General features: G+C 38.5%; 1 protein-coding gene across 41 annotated transcripts in view; it reads right to left on the bottom strand.

The window, feature by feature from the left end:
• The window catches only part of cast (calpastatin), a 54,737-nt gene extending 37,956 nt beyond the window's left edge, over nucleotides 1-16,781 (bottom strand). For 23 of the 41 annotated variants that reach the window (XM_079834467.1, XM_079834492.1, XM_079834493.1 and 20 more), the window contains exon 1: nucleotides 4,023-4,179. In XM_079834467.1, coding sequence (XP_079690593.1) covers nucleotides 4,023-4,097 — 75 coding nt within the window. In that variant the 5' untranslated portion in view covers nucleotides 4,098-4,179. Of the gene's footprint in view, nucleotides 1-3,992; nucleotides 4,180-9,167; nucleotides 9,225-16,459 lie in introns of those variants that run through there. The other 18 variants (XM_079834456.1, XM_079834489.1, XM_079834450.1 and 15 more) reach the window with 7 other exon arrangements.
• Between the last annotated feature and the right edge of the window lie 3,772 nt (nucleotides 16,782-20,553).

Genomic DNA, 20,553 nt, shown 5'->3' with positions numbered 1-20,553 from the left:
TACCTGCTACTTAGGAAGCAATGTGTGCTACACAAATAGTGTAAAGATTGACAGAGATTGAGTTGACATTGGTATTTTGCATATACAAAAAAAAAAACATAATTAGAGAAATGTAATTATTTCTTTTAACGGTCATTAACATGTTTTGACTCTTGTACTATATTGTGGGATTTGCTTTGTTAGGGTTTGCTAATGTAAGATCGAATGAAATCACCACGTCAGAAAATCCAGCCCCGGACTCTGTATCTTGTCAAAAGATATCTGTTTGTCTGGTGTGTGCAACCCAGCAAACCTGTCAACAGAAAGTCTTGTCTCAAGACTCTATTAACAGTTTTACATCAGCCAGAGAGTTTGACTAGGACAAGCGACAAAGTGATGAAATAAAAAGAGCTTATTGAATTATCTTAGTTGCATATGTGTCAATGGGTTGTTACACAATGCTCTGACTTCGTCTGACCAGTACAATTCCAACAAGTGTTATTATACCAAGGGAAAAACAATGGAAAATTCCTGCTGTGCTGTCCTGTGACGATAAAAACCTTGAAATTGGATGGAGACATTCTCTTATCTCCCCGTGAAGACAAACATCCCTTTAACCCACACAATCGTAAGACTTAACAACAATAGAAAATAAATAATAATAGTTTTGCCAAAATTAGGTATCTTATAAGGCAGCATAATGCTTTCTGACACAATTACACTCTCAGAAAAAAGGTACAGCGCTGTCACTGGGGCAGTACCCCAAGGTACAACAGTGAAAAGGTACATATTTGTACCTTACCCCTAAATGCATATCATTAGTACTTTAAAAGTATGCATTAATACCTTAAAGGCAGGGGTTTTCAAACTTTATGATGCCAAGGACCCCCAAATATGATGAACCTTTATGAGGGACCCCCTTCCTAAAATCCATCTATCTTTATGCTCGAAAAAACATTTAAACTGTTAGATAAATAGTAAGTGTGACATTATAAATACAACATATTGTTTCCCAACTTAAATTGGCTATTAATGTTGGATGTATAAACCCGAAGAAGAACATTTTCAATTCAAAATTATTTGTATAAGCACCTTTCGCAATAAATGTAAGTAGCTTACGTACTGTGTTAAGAAAACTGTCTTACAACCCCAGTGGGCGAGATAAAGGGGACTATGGTGAGAAAAACTCTGGAAGGATACAAAGCAAACAGACAATTCTGGAATGTATACGGCAAGAAAGGAGAGAAACATTTAGAAATAAAACAGTTAGAATATTCGGTAGACTTTATCCATTTTAGCTTTGTCTTTTTATTCTCTGAAATTTTCTGGGGACCCCTTAGAACCTTCTGGAGGACCATGGAGTTTGAAAACCCCTGCCTTAAAGGTACATATTAGTACGTTAAAAGTACATTTAGTGCCTTTTCACTTTTGTACCTTAGGGTACTGCCTCAGTGACAGCACGGTCCCTTTTTTCTGACAGTGTAGATGCCTTAAAATGTTGCCTAGGGAGGATTTGGTGAAAAGTAAAAACAGAGCTCTTGTTGCACAAGTGTGCATAGCTCATGATGACATCATCTTTGCAAAATGATTAGGCAATTTTTGATTCAGCATCTGATCATGCTCAGAACGTGTGAGATCCCCATATGGACTCAAGTGCATTCAAACCTTGAACCTTCCAGGCAGGATGTATAACCTTTACAAAATCAACAGAAAAAACACAACTTAAATAGGCCTACAATGTTTGCATTACAGCAGAAGCGCAGGCAATGCCAGGGAACTTGTTTGCATTCAGGCGGTATTATTGTGTATTAGGTCAACAGCTGACAAATCTGACAGTCCAACTTTGAGACAACCTGGGGTACAAAAATACCATCTCATGCTTTAAATACCCAATATTAGCTGCTGCGTCTGCGAATACACCGATATATGCACGTGTGCACACCCAAACATAGAAATAGTTGTGTGCTATTGGAACTACACACTGTTGGAACACATGTTCCTCTAGCTATTCAGATCAATAATGCGTGGCTAAATGAGCGCACAAACCACTGTAGATCAATACACTGTTACAATACACTGAACTCACTTGACAACAGAATTAGTGCTTAAAATACCCCAACACAGAAAAGTGTTGCAACTGTATTTCTAGCCCAAAGGTTAGCCTATATATATATTATTTGGTGAGAATAAATTAAAAATGAAACATTAAAAACTATAAATCATTTAAAATGTTATCAGTTAATGTTACCAGATTTGCTATAGAATACATATAAACCATGTTATTCAATTATTTGTGTTTTTAGAGATTAACTTTAAGTTAAGATGACGAGGTAAAACAATGTAAAAATAGGGGAAATGAGCATGCATAATTAAAATATCTAATTTCATCATACAGTATGTATACCCAATATTTACAGATACTGATACATTTAAAAATCTGTAATATCGGCCAATACCCAAATGGTTCTGATCATTTGTCCCTAGATAAAACAACTTCTTCAACTATTTTATTAAAATAAGTCTATTTGGGTAACGAACTATATGATACATTTACAGATATACTCATATGATAAAGCAATCTTTGATTAACCTGGAAAAAGATAACAGATACCAAACGTGCTTTGAACCAGTATCTTTGTTCAATTATTAAATCTGTAATGCCTTGTTTCAGTTGATCGTTATATGTTAGATATTATCTTATATAAGTCTTTTCAAATGAAAATAAAATACTTTAAAATTATATTATTATTATTATTATTATTATTATCATCATTACTACATTGTGAGGCATTCAAAACAATGACCAAAAATATGTTCTGGCAATATTTAAATCAATCAAAATAATTTTGTTTTGTTATAGTTCACTAATATCAACCAATATGACAAAAATTAGGTTTAAATAAATACATTTCTGGGCAGATGTAACTCACAACTATTGGTAACACTTTATTTTGAAGGTCCCTTTTGAACATTCTTTTGACCATAAGTAACTTTGCAACTACATGTCAACTAACTCTCATTAGAGTATTAGTAGACTGTCTGCTTAATATTTGATAACTCTTTATTGTGATGCTCCCCAACAGACATTATACTGACTATAAGTAACTTAGCAAGTACAAGTTAGTTAGTAGACATGTAGGTGCAACATTAATTATAGTCAGCATAATGTGTTAAAAGGAATATCACAATAAAGTGAAACCCAACTTTTTTTGTTACATTTTAAAATATCAATGTAAATTAAGGCACATTCTTCACAGTGAAAGTGAGCACCGTCTTCCTTCGGGCCATTAACCTCAGTAGCTGATGCTGAACCAGGTTGGCATGTTGCACTGTGGGAATGTACAGCACTTGGATAGAAGCCTATTGGCCAACATCAGCCATATCAGAGAGCTCTGCTCATGCTCAAAATGACAGCTACCCATGACGTCTGCATAACACCAGTTTTAGGTTGCAGGAAGCAAACTTGTGATATAAGTGACTGACATACTAGGAAAATGAATATTAGATGCAAAAGTCAGAACAAGAGAAGGCAATACCAGGCAAAATAGTTTCAATTAATAAAGCAAACCACAGGTTTTATGAATTCATTTTAACACAGCATCATTGCAAATTCTACAAAAAACATATCACTAATAGTCTAATGAATCACAGTGAAACACACCCAGAAATGCTATCACTTAACAACTACTGCGCATTGCAACATCTGGGTTTGTCATATTGCCAGTAAAACAGATAACAGGGACTGAAAAGTCCTTGGTGGAGCTTTATTCAAGTGCTAAAAGTCCCTTACACTTTTTCTAACACATTTCCTGGCATTCCCCACACATTCCAGCACTCCTCCTCCCTCAGAGGGTTGCCGTGGGACCAAAGCCAAGAGCTCCTGACCAGAGCACTTACACCGAACAAAAACTCAGTTTTCAAAGTTGAAAAGCACAATCCTCACAATGTCAAGTCATTCACTGCACCTCAAACACACTTAAGCAAACCCATGCATGCACGGTACTCTCTGAGACCTCAATATGATTATATCCAGTAAGCAGCACCTGTTGCTCTACAGCGACATCCTGTAGGCCCGGTTGGTCCTGTGTGCCGCGGATCCAGCTTAAGATCTGGCCCATGTCTACCGGTGCTGAGTGTGTGGTGGCGTCTCTGTGGCTCTGCTGTGTCTGCTGTCTGAGCTACAGCATGTTCCCCCTGCACAGGGAGCAGGGGGAGGAGCCTGGGGAGTGGTCAGGGGAAAAGGGGGTGTGGCTAGGGCACTTACTGGAGGCAGGCTCAAGAGGAGGGAGGGAAGGAGGAATGGCTAAATATGGAAGCACATGGAATTTATACCACATGACTGAGATGTCAGAAACACTTTTAAGGCAAGACGCACCAAGTGAATAGAGTAAAAAACGAACCAAAGATATCACCATACTTTCACATGAAGAATTGCAGACATTTTTTTGTATAACAAGATTTCTGAAATGCAAATACTATAAATTAATGTAAATATGCAAACGAGGCATACCCTAATTAAATATGCACTCATTTGCATACATTTCCAGAACAAAAATCTGAACATTGGATAAAGCCAGGTTTTTAGAGAGGGATATCTATTTTATCACTCCATGAATCTGAAGAAAGAAAAAACTGTCAACAGCACACAAATAAATCACCATGTTTTCAGAATGAAATGTATAAAATCAGGGATAAATATTAAAAAACTCTATAAAAACTTTTAGGTTATACTGTAAATAGGAATAAAACTGAAGTTTTGTGAATGTAAGTTCTACTGATTTCTGGCTCAGTGCATGAGAGAAAAAAAATGGCTTTCAAAGGTATGTATTGTAATTAAAATCCACAGACGCAAATAGATAAAAGTGTATTGTGTTGTGTCTACTAGTCTGACACGTTTAAAACGCGTTATGAAAAGCCAAATCTCAAAATTTAACCAGTGAACAAAAAAAAAAAATGTTTTTGCATGTAGTGTCTTGCCTTAAAGCAGGGATATCCAGGGCGTATGTTTGCATGTTCACACGGTATGATCCAAAGGTAAAGGTTTATAGCTATTTTTATGGTGTATTTGAAAGACATGCATACAGACACTAAAAATCCTGAACCAACAAATGAAACAAAGTACAAACTAATTTGAACAAAGGTGCTCTGACTTATAGTGGCAGGGGACTATATATACGTGACAAAAAATAAGCTACGAATGCAAGGGTCAGGGCCAGTCTTCCTGTGCTTTATTAGTATGTCTGCTGCCAAGTGAAACTAAGCTAAAGCATGCAAACTATTCCCTAAAAATACTCCTAATCAAGTATGAAGTCACATTTCATGGGAAGGAAGCTTGATATCTTTACAATGAGTGTCTAGCAAGAGCTTCTCAATCATCAGTGCACTGAATAAAGTTTTAAATGTGAAGAACCGAAATCAGGGACTTGCGCTTACGAAATATTCACCTCAAATGGCTCAACACGGTGTGCAGCTAGTATCCACCCCAAATGCTGAGAACAAAGCATGCCTGTTCAGTGAGATATAGCCCTGGGTGTGAACATCCATAATTTCCAACTGACATCTAATGTTCAATCGGTTGTGCGTGTTAGACAGCCAATCTATGTGTCAAAGCGCTTTAAAGTTTTTTATACCATGAGAAATCGGCTTACCTAACTCTATTCGGAGTCAATTCATTGCCTGGAAGTAATTAAATTATCTTTCAGAAACTTGTGCAATCAATGTTAAGTATAGCAAAGTAGACTCGGATTTGCTGTGTTAAAATGTGAAAAGTGTTATTTTCACAGAATAATTTCAATTGAATTGACTAAAAACAACAAAACTTAATTCTTGCAGCATTACTGAGATTGGGCGGGGGATTTTCAGTTCCCAGTTGGGACGAGGCTCTCATAAAACAAGGTTTTCATTTTGCTTCTAAGAAAGAAACAAATCCTAAACATACCATTTTTGGTGTATTATATAATATTATATGATCTGAGAATAATGTCACATCAAGTAGGCCTATTGGTCCCACTTTATATTAGGTGGCCTTAACTACTATGTACTTACATCAAAAAATAAGTACAATGTACTTAGCCTATTGTGTTCATATTGTATTGCACACATGTTTGCTGATATTGAGGTGGGATACGGGTAAAGTTAGGGACAGGTGTGGTTTAAAGCTGCACTATGTAACTTTTAGGTCCACTAGAGGTCGCCTGTTCAAAACAAAGGCGTAGTTTGATGATGCCACGTTTGAGCGCAGGGACGTGGTCTTCACCTCACAGCCAGTGGAAAGAATCGGGATAGGACTCGGGCAGAAATCATGTTCATGGATGTGATTATTAACATTACTGTAGTATGAAGCAGAGCAGGACCGAGTGTTGTGGGAGCTGAGCAAGGCCGCTGGAGCGATTGTTAATAAGAAGAGCGGAACACACGCCTCGCGAGCTGCGGGAATGTTGGCACCATTTCCGCTTTTCCGGTCATGAGTATGAGGTAACGCAGCTCTGTTTATCATATTAGACACATCTGAGTGTGTTGAAAATTATGTTAATAATTCAATTAATTAGCTCTGCGGCTGCTATAACACTTGCAGTAAGAGTAAAGCATTTCTGCAAAGGGTAACGCAAGTATGACGCAATTGACAGGCGACATCCTCAGACGTCCCGGTTCCTTGGTTAAAATAGCCATTTTCTCACGATTTACAAATAGTTGGAAACATTTGGGATATTGTACTCAACTGAACAAAATATATAACACTGGCCTAGTGGTTTTTGGATATTTTACTGAATTTTTTTTACATAGTGCACCTTTAAGGGTAGGGTTAGTTGTAAGGGAAGTGTCAACAGCGTAATTATATATCTAATTACATAAATTAATTACAGATGTAATTACATGCAGGTATTTTTAAAAACGTAAGTACAATGTAAAACATGTATGTACACAATAAGTGCATTGTATCAAACGATTAATTAGTACATAGTAGTTAAGGCCACCTAATATAAAGTGGGTCCGGCCTATGTAATCTTTTCTTCTGCAAAGTAGTATATTCAAAATATAACACATCCCCTCTTACCTTATTGCTTAATTTTTACGAGGTATCAATCCTCTCAACTCTCAAAGACACCACCTGACTGGAAATGCTGACTTGCATTCCTGGGGTCTTCATTTCGACATATGAAGCCTTAATCAACATCAGCACACTGAGACGCTTAGCATCAATCCACAGCATGATGTCGATTGAGAAAGAAGCCCACAGGAACCTGATATTATAAAATCACATTGCTAATTATTCCCAGAGAGCTACTTAGCTAACACTGCAATAGATAATAGTAACAGTCAAACAGAGGGCAAAATATACTAAAGTTAAATTATGAGGTCAGTCTGTTTTAACCTGAAACCAAAAGTAGGATAATCTTATTCATATTAATAGGAATTGATAGAGCCTGAAATGTAAAGGTTTTTTTTTCTAAAGAAATTAATACTTTTATCCAGCAAGGATGCATTAAATTGATCAAAAGCGACAGTAACAATCACGCTTCAAAAGATTTCCCTTTATTTTTATTGATAATAATAAGCTAGGTTGTCACTATACAGCGACCCAACCCAAGAATGCTCAAGTCACGCAAAGAGACAAGATCACAAATAAATCTTTGAGATGTGATCAAGGAGGAAAAAGCACAGATTAGGGCATGTAGCTCGAATAGAGGGCGATTGTGACGCTGAAAGTAAAAACGCTATGAGATAAAGCGACGCCAATTCGACGGTCCCTAAAGAAGAGTTTTGGCAAAACCTCCAAAACTAAAGCAATGATGTCCACACTTGACTAACTCAATGCATAAAGGAACAAGCGAGTCTCGACCTTCTGCAGAGGAACATCCTGCATTTGTGCACACACAAACACATAATTTTGGTAAAACAAAAGGTTCGACACACCCACATACCTTCCTGTAAAAATCAGAAGCACTTAGACTCAAGCTAAGTGAAAATTAACTGACATTAACACCTGAAGGCAGAAGACGATTAATTATCATTAATGATTTAAGCTGCTCAAAAAAATCTCTGAACCACAGACATGTTTATGCATGAGTGTATCTGGCATCCATAAGTGTCAGACACACCTGAGCATATCTTCTGCGAGCTCACAGAGCGAGTCAAACCAGCTGTGTTATCTTGAGAGAATCTCAGCGACACATGTTCATGATTATTTCATTTATCCTCCTAAAACTCCCTGTATTCATAATATACTAGCTAACATTATGCCTTATACTGAGTTTAGCGGCGTTGCCAGTCCGGTGCCCGGTGTGTGTCTCTGTAACTGGAGCTCCTGATGAGTTTTAGGAAATATATATATAGTAACAAAATGTCCCAGAGAACATTTCACGACGCTGTCACGGGTCACTGAAACATCGCCGCCCAGCCAGGGACGTACTAACAAACAAGTGCATTCTAGCTATACAAAGTCAATCTATTTAATGCACTGCACCTTCATTAAATGCATTCCACTGCTGTTTTTTAAGGGTACGGCTCACTGAGGTAGATGGAGAATTGTGTCAATAAGGAATGCTGTCTTACATTTTCTGGGCTGGATGTGCAAACATGGCAGAGCTGGGCAATAAAACATTCATGGCTTTGGAGAATTACAGTTTATATCTGTGACACTAGCTAGATTGGGAGCAAGAACTAAGCTAAACTGAAAGGCTGTGACTCGCAGAGACTATTATAGTCCACAAGAGGGTGTCAATGCTCCGTTAGAAGCCAAAGCATGAAAAGTATATACTTGAGCAGGTTTCTTAAAGACACACATAACAAAAATTGCGTTAGTATAGCATTTTGAATTTGAATTTGAACTTTTCCAGTCATTCATTGTTACAGGATACAGACCTTTTATTATTATTATTATTAATAAAAATGATTTCATTTACATTTATGCATTTAGCAGACGCTTTTATCCAAAGCGACTTTCATACACATCACATTCACAAAGTGCAATTTCAAGCCAATGAAATATTATACAACGAGGATACCTATAAAACTCTATTTTTGCTATAGAAATTCACTCGATTTTGCTCATTTGCATGACTTTAATTTAAAGCACACTTTTGAAATCTGATATTTCCAGGTTTTCCATGCCCGTGGGAACCATGTGATATAAGCATATTCTAATGTGAAACAACGCGTTAAATATAAAACTGTAAATTATGGTTTACCAGGAATCTTGAGGTCTGAGGAACATAGGATTTTTCTTGCAAAGAAGTGTCACCATTCTAGAAAGAAATACAGACAGACAGAAATAAAGAAAGAATAGTGATTTAGCGTCCTGTCAGCATTTACAATAACCTAAGGGTTTAACATGTCACTACGCCCAATATGATGAATAAACTACAGTCTGTCTGAGGAATATAAACCTACAGAACAGTCAAAAGCATCAACTGAGTCAAAAGAACCATCCTTGAGAAAATAGGATGACTTCAGGTTGAATGGGACACTTTTCCCCATTCATATCAATGGCAAAGTGTCCCAATCAACCTGAATTCACATATCAGATTTTTTTTCCTCTTGAATTTTATATTACAATACTAATATCATAATTGAACTATTATTTAGGGTTGACACTTTGATTTTACACTTAAGTTTATTTTTTCAGCGTATAAGCATGGCATTCTTTGAACAACTTTCTTTCTGACTTTAAATGCAAACTTTATAACCCATGCAAACGCATTAAAAACTATTAACAGTAGGCTATATCAGACAACGCCTAACTTCAAATAGTAACATTGTTTTTGTAGTAAGTGAGTCTGTGTATACAAGTACAACGGTCAACCTAATCCTGACGTGTTTACATTTGTCAACTCCTTAAAGGAATCTCCTTTGATCACTACAAGTTGTTCTATATTGGAAGTTAATAAAGTTTTCTGTGCAGTCCAAAGCATGACGCGGATCTACTTACGATGCTCATCCAATACCAAGCGTACGCCATGGCTCAAAACGCGTTGCTTCAAGTCAGAAAGTCTGCAGAAATCTTCCTTGAGTAACGTCCGCCAGGTTCTTTCATTCAAGTGAGGTGTGCTGCGGTCTCGTTGTTAGATAAAGCCACTCCCGTGAACGTGGGTACCAGAGCACTACTGATAATTAAAGTAAATAGTCTAATGATCGGGGCGGTTTTTCTAGGTTTCAAGATGCGGTGTACTCGTTTGCATTTAATTTTGCGATGTGCAAGTTGGAGCTTAATTTGCATTGAGGATTAAAAAAGGAAGATATGGTGTCTTATAACACAAGCATTCCTTTCTATTGAGCAACACTGCGGATATTTCTGTTTCTGTGCAGACACTTGATTGCAAAGCAAACATACTTGGAAAGTTTAACACTGTGTAGAGGCAAGTCTTAAAGGCTCATAAGATTCTAGTTCATATTCCGAGTTCATACAACTTATGTTTTTAAAAACAAAAAGGTGTCAAAAACACATTTGACAATGATAAGGCCTGTTCACATTAAGAACGATAACTGTAACGATAATAAGCGTCCTCACCAGTCACCAATGGACAATATTTATTCTCTAAGCCAGGGGGTTTCAAACTTTATGATGCCAAGGACCCCCAAATATGATTAACCTTTTATGAGGGACCCCCTAGATACAACATATGTTTCCAAACTTAAATTGCCTATACTTAATGTTGGATGTATAAACTGTATAAAATAAAGATTTTTTTCTATTAAAAATTATTTGTATAAGCAACTTTCACAATAAATGTATGTAAGCAGCTCACGTACTGCATTATGAATACTTCCTTACAACCCCAGTGAGCAATATAAAGGGGACTATAGTGAGAAAAACTCACTAGAAAGATACAAAGCAAACATAATACGGCAAGAAATGTTTGTCACTTTATCTATTTTTGCTTTGTCTTTTTAGTCTCTGAAATTGTCTGGGGACCCCTTAGAACCTTCTGGAGGACCCCAGTTTGAAAACCCCTGCTCTAAGCAAATGCTTTTCTGCAGCTTTAAAGGTCCCATGGCATGACATTTTCATTTTAGGAGGTTTTTCAACATTAATATGAGTTCCACTAGCCTGAATATTATCCCCAAGTGTCTAGAAATTTTGATCGGTGTAAATCGAGTTCTGGCCGTCTTTCTCTGCCTTTGAGAAAATGACAGCTCAGACGAGCTGATCTTGAATTTTCCTGTTATGACGTCATAACAGGAACGGTTACCTCCCTTTCCTCCGCACAGAGAATTTGGCACGCCCATGCGAGCACCATATTTGTTTGTCCTCGAGAGATCATGGCTTGTGAACGAGTGAATGCTGGCAGTTTCTCAGTGTTTGGATGTACAAATGAAAACAGAAATCTTTTTTCAGTTCCTTCTGATCTGTGATCAGTGATTTCTGATGTGTAGCTAATTATTCAAGTTCACACAGAACTTTATTATTCGTGCTGCGGCTTCTCTCTCTCCCGACAGAACAGTGTTTTCTATCTTGTGAGTCAGTGTTTTTGTACATCCTCGTCACGTATATCTGTTCTAAAATGGGCATAGTCGTGAGTTTCTGCTCAACATCCGCAGAGTCACATCTTTAGAGATAAACCTCATGTACGCCGAAGCTCTGGCTGCACTGGCCGGTCGGCCTTCAACATCACCCCCAGTACTGCATCTCGCCCACAGCGGAGGCACCAAACGCGGCACGAGATTAAGTAGAAGGGGGGTAAGCGTGAGGATCTCCGGGCTAGGCTAGCCAGCTATCCCCACAATAAACTGGATTACATTCGATTACTGCTGTTGTGTCTTTGTTTGCGCTGTGTACTCAATGCGCGTCACTGACGCTTTTCATATGATAGGAACATATCTAAAAATAATGCTATAATCAACACTTACTCGTAACTCGTTCATCTCGACAGCTGTAATGGTACATTACATGTGTTACAAAGTTGGTAGAATAAGGAGGAAGACGGGCTCGGCGTGACTGGGACACGTGTTTATTCAGAACTCTCGGATACAAACAAAATAAACTCGCACTGACAGCACTCTCACAACTCAGTACAATATCACTTTGTTAGCAATCTCTCCGTCTCTGGTCCATTGATGTCCGGTTCGCGAACAAATCGTTCTTTTGAACCGGTTCGAACCAGTTCAACAAATCGGACTGAATCGTTCTAAACGGTTCGCGTCTCGAGTCAGCGCTAGGGTTGTGCCGATGGACGATGATGGCTGACTGACATCACGGTGGAGCGCCACCATCGTGATGCCGCGCCCCCAGTTGCGAGTCTTGTTGTGAGTGCGACGCACACTAATCCTCTTCTATAGTTAAACTAAAAACTTTGCAGGGATTGCTCTGTAAATTAAATTGAGAATATAACTAATGCATATATTCTATTTTAAATACTGTAGTCTTTGCCAGATATAGCCTACATTTTGAAATAATAAACGAGACTCAAACATCCATTTCATAAGCATGCGTGTTTATTTCAGCACTTCCGTCAGTGAAACAACACACCACAGCCTGTAAAACATTTAAACTATTATCAGTAAATAATGGTAACCTAAAGAATATAAGAAAATGAAATATTAGTTTAAAAAAAAATGTAATTTCCCCTCAAAGATGCGTCATATACCGCTCTGCGCGAGATGAAACACGAGCTGTAGACACCTTCGCAAATATCTTCATCTTCATATTTTCTCCTGATGTTGCAAAGCAACACTTGTTGTAAAAGTTATGAAGAGCAAATTTTATCTTCCACAGGGTCAAGACATTTAAGCTATGTTTGATTATTCACTGCCAAAGAAAACGAAAGTAAAATGGCCTGTGTGTGTGAAATGCGCCATTCAAATAAACTTGACTCGCCTTATCAAGTCTAATAACAAGCACAAACTGTGTTAAATAAAATTAAGTAAAAAGGTAGTTTATTCGTCCTACAGTGTTTCTCTACTTTCCCACAGTAAAGGACGTGAATGGGTATAATAGACTTAATTATAAACAAACGAAAGGAAGAAACGTTTATAATTCCCTGCGAAAATGGGTGCAACGCAAGTGAAGATTTGAGAAAAAAGAAAAGAGATGTGGGATAAAATGGACTAATTTTAGGCCTATTGTTAAAATTCACGGAAATCGCAAAACAGAATAAAAAAGCTGACAAATCTTAAATTGGGCTCAGCCTACCTCTCTCACTCGGCATGAATCTATTCATGGCTGCAAATTTATTTCCTTTGTGAACAAAACTTTGTGCTTCACTCGGTATTCACGTAAAACAGCATTAACATACAAAACACTGGGTTAGTAACGAAATTATAGTTTTGAAGTAGAAAATAGTATTTATGTAAAGAGTGTAAAAATAGTATTTATGTAAAGAATTCTGTCAAGAGAATTTATGTAAAATAAAAAGTGCACAACTCTTCCTAAGTGGAAGGAAGCTACTTTTTTCCCCTCACGTGCAACCTAGAGCGCGGATGAGTCATTGTTTGGGTTAGTAAAACGAAACGAAATTATATAGTTTTTAAGTAGAAAATAGTATTTATGTAAAGAGATAGTAAAATACAGATATAGTAAATTATATATTTGTATTAATAAAAAAAAATGATGATATCATCATCCATCACAATGTTTTACTGTAAACATCGTCAACTGCCAATTTAGGAGACATCGCCCAACCCTAGTCAGCGCTGATCCATCATTTACTAAAGTTACTAACTTTCTGACATGAGTGAAAGTCCCTCCGACTAGAAATAAACTAATAACCTGAAGTATATGCTAGTAACTACAACAGTTCACTGAACTGAGACGTGCTGAGAACTGATGAGAAGTGACATCCGTCTCTCTGGCACAGCCTTGTGCCTCGTAGACAGTGTTGCCAACTCTCGCGAGACAAATAAGCAACCGCAGCTTCAAAAACAAGCCCAAAACAAGCCCAATATTATTATATTATTTATTATCATCAATATTATAATAAATAATTTTTTTTTATCAATAAATGAGCCTGCAACATATTAAACTGAAACCTCTCAGAGTTTGAAAAGCAAAAACAGATGTGATTTTACAAAAATCATCAAATTGCAATAAAGGACACACAATATCCTCCGATCAGCTGTGAACAGAAGAGGTTTGAAGAGTAAACAGTGACATGGAGGCCAATTATGGTAACCCATAGTCGGAGTTAGTGCACACATATTAGGGGCAGTAAGTAGTGAACACGCACACTGCAAACCGTGAAAAAGACAAGCCCTGCATCTCATTGTGCACACTATCTGCCCTAAATAGTACTGAAAATGACTAATGTCACACTATTTAGGATGGATAGTGTGCACATTGGGACACAAGCACTACAGCGCTGCAATATAGCCACATATTTAAAATAAAATTAATTCAAACCATACCTACTGTTATTATTAGTAGACTTGTTTTTTTATAATAGCCGGTAATTTTAAATACATAACAAAAATATTTTTTTAATTAAATTAGGTGCCTCTCCTCCCTCTTTCCTCTCCATCTCTGCTTGTGCTATTGTTTGTAAAAATGTATACGTCTATTTAAGTCTACTAACTTTCATTACGTGCATTTATAACGTCACATGCCTGCACGTTGAACGCGATTTTTCTTCAATGAAGGGGAGAAGGAGGCGGGATATAAAAGGACAGATTACTACAGCACTTGTATCGTTGCACTGAATGCCTGTTGTGAGAAGACAGTGTCAGTCAATGTATTGGACAAAACAGCGACCATAAATGTAAAGAAACGAAGTTGCTTATTATATTTTCCTAACAAGCAACCACATTTTTTAAAATAAGCCCAAAAAACCGCAACCCGCGACTCGTGATTTTTTAACGCGACTTGCCAAAAAAAGAAGCCCAAAGTCGCGTGTTATACGCGGACTTGGCAACTATGCTCGTAGACCTCGTTAAACCACGTCCCCTCTGCTCATTTAAAATGCAAAGATGTCAGCCAATCACAACAGTGGGCGTTTTTACTGAAGTCTCACAGCAGACACGCCCCTTGAAGCAGGGCATTCAGCCAGAGGGCATAGAAAATAAGTATAGAAAATAGAGTATAGAAAAAATGCCTTATTTCTAAATTATGACATTTTATGATGTAAAAATCATACTAACAATTTAAGTACACCTCAGAATACTTTAAATGCTCTATCTCGTTACAGCAGGATAGATTCTGATTGGCTGTCATGTTTTTATCATTCATCAGCTGGATAAAATAGTTCTGAAAGTGATTCCAAAGATATCGGCTGAATCCGAATACCCTCAAATAGGGCATTATTTGAAGGGACAGCCATTTGTAGTGGTGTCCGAAACCATAGTGAACGTTATTGAGTGCACTCGTTCTATCCCACATTGCACCGCTATAACGAGTGTACAGCTGATGCAGTCCGAATTTACTCACTCGTTTTCATTCACTCCTTCAAGTGAACTAGTGGACTAAAGTAGGGAATAGTGAATGAGGGTTTAGGGGCAATTTCGGATTCAGCCATCATTTCTCTGTGGCGTTATCGTTATAGCTGTGGTGTGAACTCTGCTATTCTTTAGTGCTGAGAACGATTTTTAGAACTTTATCGTTATCGTCCTTGGTGTGGGGCTTTAACCTGAAGCCCAAAGTTCACTTTTTACGCATACGCGAGGGTCAGTGTACATTGCCCGTGAAGCGAATTTCGTCATCATAAAGAATATAATGACTACAATATTGATTTAGTGCTAGAAATTACATCAAAAGTGGAAAACTTTGGTCAAAAACGTACATTTTTACACACAAACTAACCACCAACAGCTACTTTCAGACGCCATCTTTATTTTTAGCTCAACTGTCACAGAATGGAACGCACAGGATTGTGGGATATCAAAGGCAGCGAAGGATACATCTATGCTGGCTTCAAAAATCGATCAGATGAAGGTATCTCAGGAGACAGGAAGTAAAGTTAACGACCCCTTCCTACCTTTGAATTCAGCCTCTGAAGGCAGCATTGGCGTTCGGACGCATGCAGCCTATGTGTTTTGATTCACTGAAAAGAATCGGCTCATAAGAATCGTTCGTTGGGAATCAGATTACACTTGTTACGGCGCTGTATGATTTGATTCACTAAAGAGAACCGACTCCTAAGAGTAAATCGTTCGAACGACGTTCTGAGTCATCTGTTCGAGAATCGGGCTGCGCTAATTGCTGAAGTTTTCGCACTATACAAGTGTTGACAGAATAGCAATGCACAATGTAAACTTTAGTTTAGTTGTTGATAAATGCCCGCTCAAGAAACTGAAAATCTTACAAATTCGACCGGTTCAGATTTTTTGAGGGAATCTATAAAAATCATAGCAGTTCCCAACCCTAAACCACTTTTTAAATTCAAGTCAAAAACATATGTATTAATATTTATTTTATATGGCTAAATCAATCTGATTATATTAGATTAGGCTACACCAAGAAACGTAGGCTACGTTTCAAGAAATAACACAAAGCACATTTTAATTTCATACAGAGTGTACAGAACACAAAGTGTAAATAGTATTAAAAACATACCTTGTCATTTTTCTTACGACCATGAGATCTCTTTCTGCGCGGCATGTCTAGGGAATTGCTTTTAAAAACACAACGCAGTTTTATTTTCACCAGAGGTGTAGGCTACTTCAGGCAGCGTTTGCTCCTCCTGTGGACTGTAAAAGAATCAATCTGTGCGAGAGTCATACAGAGGAGGCTTGAGTTAAATCAAAGCGTTTGTGCAACTTTCAGTGTCATTGTGACTTGCTTTTGCTTCGCGGCTTGTGTGGCTTATATCTGGTTTTCTTGGAGCTTACTATTGTCTCAGAATTACACATCTAGATGTTTTAACTATTTTTTATTTATTTATTTTAATGTGTTGCGTATGTTATGTTCTTCTGAGGCAAACAGTGCCACTCCCCCTCAAACGCTTGTTTTCGCTGAATAGTTCATCCCACTGTCGTCACTGTCTCATTGCTTTCCTACTCACCCGCGAAAGCAATGAGATTTTTTTTTCCGTTAAAGCAAAGGACAAATTCTGAAGAATTGCGCTCCATGAAATTACAATTAATGAGAACCAAGGCTTTCACGCCTCAAAAAGGTTGCAAATACGTTTATCTTCTAAAATGAAAATGGCTAGTTTTTGGAATTACATGTTTTCCCAGTTATTGCTTTCCTTGGACACACACAAGAAAAAAAAGAGAAAAAAAAAGAAACCCAGCCATTATCCCCTCCTGTGTGAAAGAGGCTCTGTGTTTTCCACCAGAAACAATGGATAGGCAGGGAATGCTCTTGAAAGATCTCCTGCCAGCATTCTTGAGCAGTAGCTACCGCGAGAGCGATTTGAAAGCATACCTAGCCTTCTGCTCTCTAATCGCTCTCGCGGTACTTTGTACACTTTTGCTCAAAACTGAGAGTAAGCTGCTGGTGGTGACTCACGCACGTGTGACACAATTTTTCTCTTGTTCTTCACTTGAAAATACCCCCCCAGTTCACTTCCAGCTGTGACAAAATGACTGAGCCATGCTACAATTTAATCTTAATAATAAATCTTCGTTGGTATAGTTCATCCAAAAATGAAAATTCTGTCATTAATTACCAACTCGCCCTCACATCGTTCCAAATCTGTAATTTTCGTTCATTTTCGGAACACAAATGAAGATATTTTGGATGAAATCAGAGAGCTTTCTCTCCCTCCATTGACAGCTATGCAACTATCACTTTGACTCTTCAAAAAGTTTATAAATAAATCTTAAAACTAATCCATATGAATTGACCCAGCCAACATGTATATGTGGGCCCCACGTGGTTTATGCTTGGGCTACATGGGAACCAAGTGGGCATGGTCCAAAAATGGGCATCTTATATGGGGCCCACTCGGGTCAGCTAAGTAGGTCCCATATGGGAGAAAACTGGTGGGCTACCAATGTGGGTCCTAGCTGGGTCACAAATGGGAAATGAGTGCATGGGCTTAAAATGGGCAACACAAATGGGCCCCATATGGGTTTACCAAATGGGGTAGACATGGGCAAACACAATCAGTCCCATATAGGCTGCCTACATGGGCCCAAGAAAATACCCACATAGGTAACCTCTATATGGGTTCTGAATGGGGAAATACATTTTGGGCCCGCTTGGGCAAACCATATGGGTCAGACATGGGCAAACACAATCAGTCCCATATAGACTGCCTACATGGGCCCATGGTAGAACCCACATAGGTAACCTCTATATGGGTTCTGAATGGGGAAATACATATTGGGCCCGCTTGGGCAAACCATATGGGTCAGACTTGGGCAAACACAATCAGTCCCATATAGGCTGCCCACATGGGCCCATGGTAGAACCCATATAGGTAACCTCTATGTGGGTTCTGAATGGGGAAATACATATTGGGCCCGCTTGGGCAAACCAAATGGGTCAGACATGGGTAAACACAAACAGTCCCATATAGGCTGCCCACATGGGCCCATGGTAGAACCCATATAGGTAACCTCTATATGGGTTCTGAATGGGGAAATACATATTGGGCCCGCTTGGGCAAACCAAATGGGTCAGACATGGGTAAACACAAACAGTCCCATATAGGCTACCCACATGGGCCCAAGATAGTACCCACATAGGTGACCTCTATATGGGTTCTGAATGGGGAAATACATATTGGGCCCGCTTGGGCAAACCATATGGGTCAGACATGGGCAAACACAATCAGTCCCATATAGGCTGCCCACATGGGCCCATGGTAGAACCCATATAGGTAACCTCTATATGGGTTCTGAATGGGGAAATACATATTGGGCCCGCTTGGGCAAACCATATGGGACAGACATGGGTAAACACAATCAGTCCCATATAGGCAGCCTACATGGGCCCAAGATAGTTCCCACATAGGTAACCTCTATATGGGTTCTGAATGGGGAAATACACATTTGGCCCGTTTGGGCAAACCATATGGGTCAGACATGGGCAAACACAATGAGTCCCATATAGGCTACCCACATGGGCCCATGGTAGAACCCATATAGGTAATCTCTTTATGGTTTCTGAATGGGGAAATACATATGGGGCCCGCTTGGGCAAACCATATGGGTCAGACATGGGCAAACACAATCAGTCCCATATAGGCTACCCACATGGGCCCAAGATAGTTCCCACATAGGTAACCTCTATATGGGTTCTGAATGGGGAAATACATATGGGGCCCGCTTAGGCAAACCATATGGTTGAGACATGGGCAAACACAATCAGTCCCATATAGGCTACCTACATGGGCCCAAGATAGTACCCACATAGGTAACCTCTATATGGGTTCTGAATGGGCAAACTCATATGGGGCCCGCTTTGATAAACAATATGGGTGAGACATGGGCAAACACAATCAGTCCCATATAGGCTACCTACATGGGCCCAAGATAGTACCCACATAGGTAATCTCTATATGGGTTCTGAATGGGCAAACTCATATGGGGCCCGCTTTGATAAACCATATGAGTAGGACACACAATCAGCCCCAAATAGGCTGCCTACATGGGTCCAAGGTAGCACCAAGTGGCAACCTTCCAGCTGGCTCCGTCCACTTTGGGCTTTAAAAATGCTCTTCAGAAACCTACTGGAGACGTCATGTTTTATACAGTCTATGGGTAGTACCCACATAGGTAATATTTGGATTCAGTGTCAGAATGGAGAAATACATATGGAGCACTTTTGGACAAACCAAATATGGGCAAACAAGCCAAAAATGGGTGGGTTGGGTAAGAGAATAATGGGGTTAGGAGTGCATTATATGTGAGTATAATATATGCCAGGACTGTTCAGCTCTAGTCCTGGAGGGCTGGTGTCCAGCAGACATTAAAACCAACCCCAATCAAACATATCTGTTTTAACTTACAAGTAATTTGGAACATTGTTATTAGCTTGTTTGGCATGTTTGGTTAAAGCTAGAATTAAACTCAGCAAGAAAAACGATCTTAAAGGCTGTTGATGAGTTCAGAAGTCAGGAGTTGAAGAACCCTGGTAGAGGTAAACTAGGTCAAACCCTGGTGGTGTCAGAAATGGCCTGGTACACATATTTTAGTGTCTGAAATTGGGCAAGAGACAAAGTCATTAACATTAAATATCAAATGTGTTTAGTGCCTGATTTTGTGAGTTACAGCAAATGCTTATCTCCATACAGTTATTTTAAAATGTATACAAATTGTTCAAAATATTTTGATATGAAGAATATGAAAATGAAGAATGGGTTACAAAAGGCTACTTAATCTATCAAAATAATGGGATTATAATGGCTGTTGCACATGGTTGTTGCTAGTTTTGATTTCTTTTACCTGGGTATATAATTCAGTATATAAATGATGAGGTATATTATCTTGAACATTGAAAGGTAAGGCTCATCAGATGGTGAAATAGCCCAAGTAAAGAAAGATAGAATGGAAATTCATATTTTTGAAGGGAATCCAATGTAAATTACAGTTTTTTTTTATTCGCTTTGGTACTATTTTCACAAGTAAGGTGTACATTTTCAAAACTCTTGGTACAAAAATCCAAACTGCTCACACTTGTAACAGCTCGTCATTCTTTCAAAACCTGATCTCATGCTTTCATTCAGTTGCACATATTTTCAGCCCACATAATCATTG

The sequence above is a fragment of the Gobio gobio genome (genome assembly GCF_949357685.1).
Source record: "Gobio gobio genome assembly, chromosome: 14".
Taxonomy (NCBI): domain Eukaryota; kingdom Metazoa; phylum Chordata; class Actinopteri; order Cypriniformes; family Gobionidae; genus Gobio; species Gobio gobio.
This window is presented reverse-complemented; position numbering and strand designations above follow the sequence as displayed.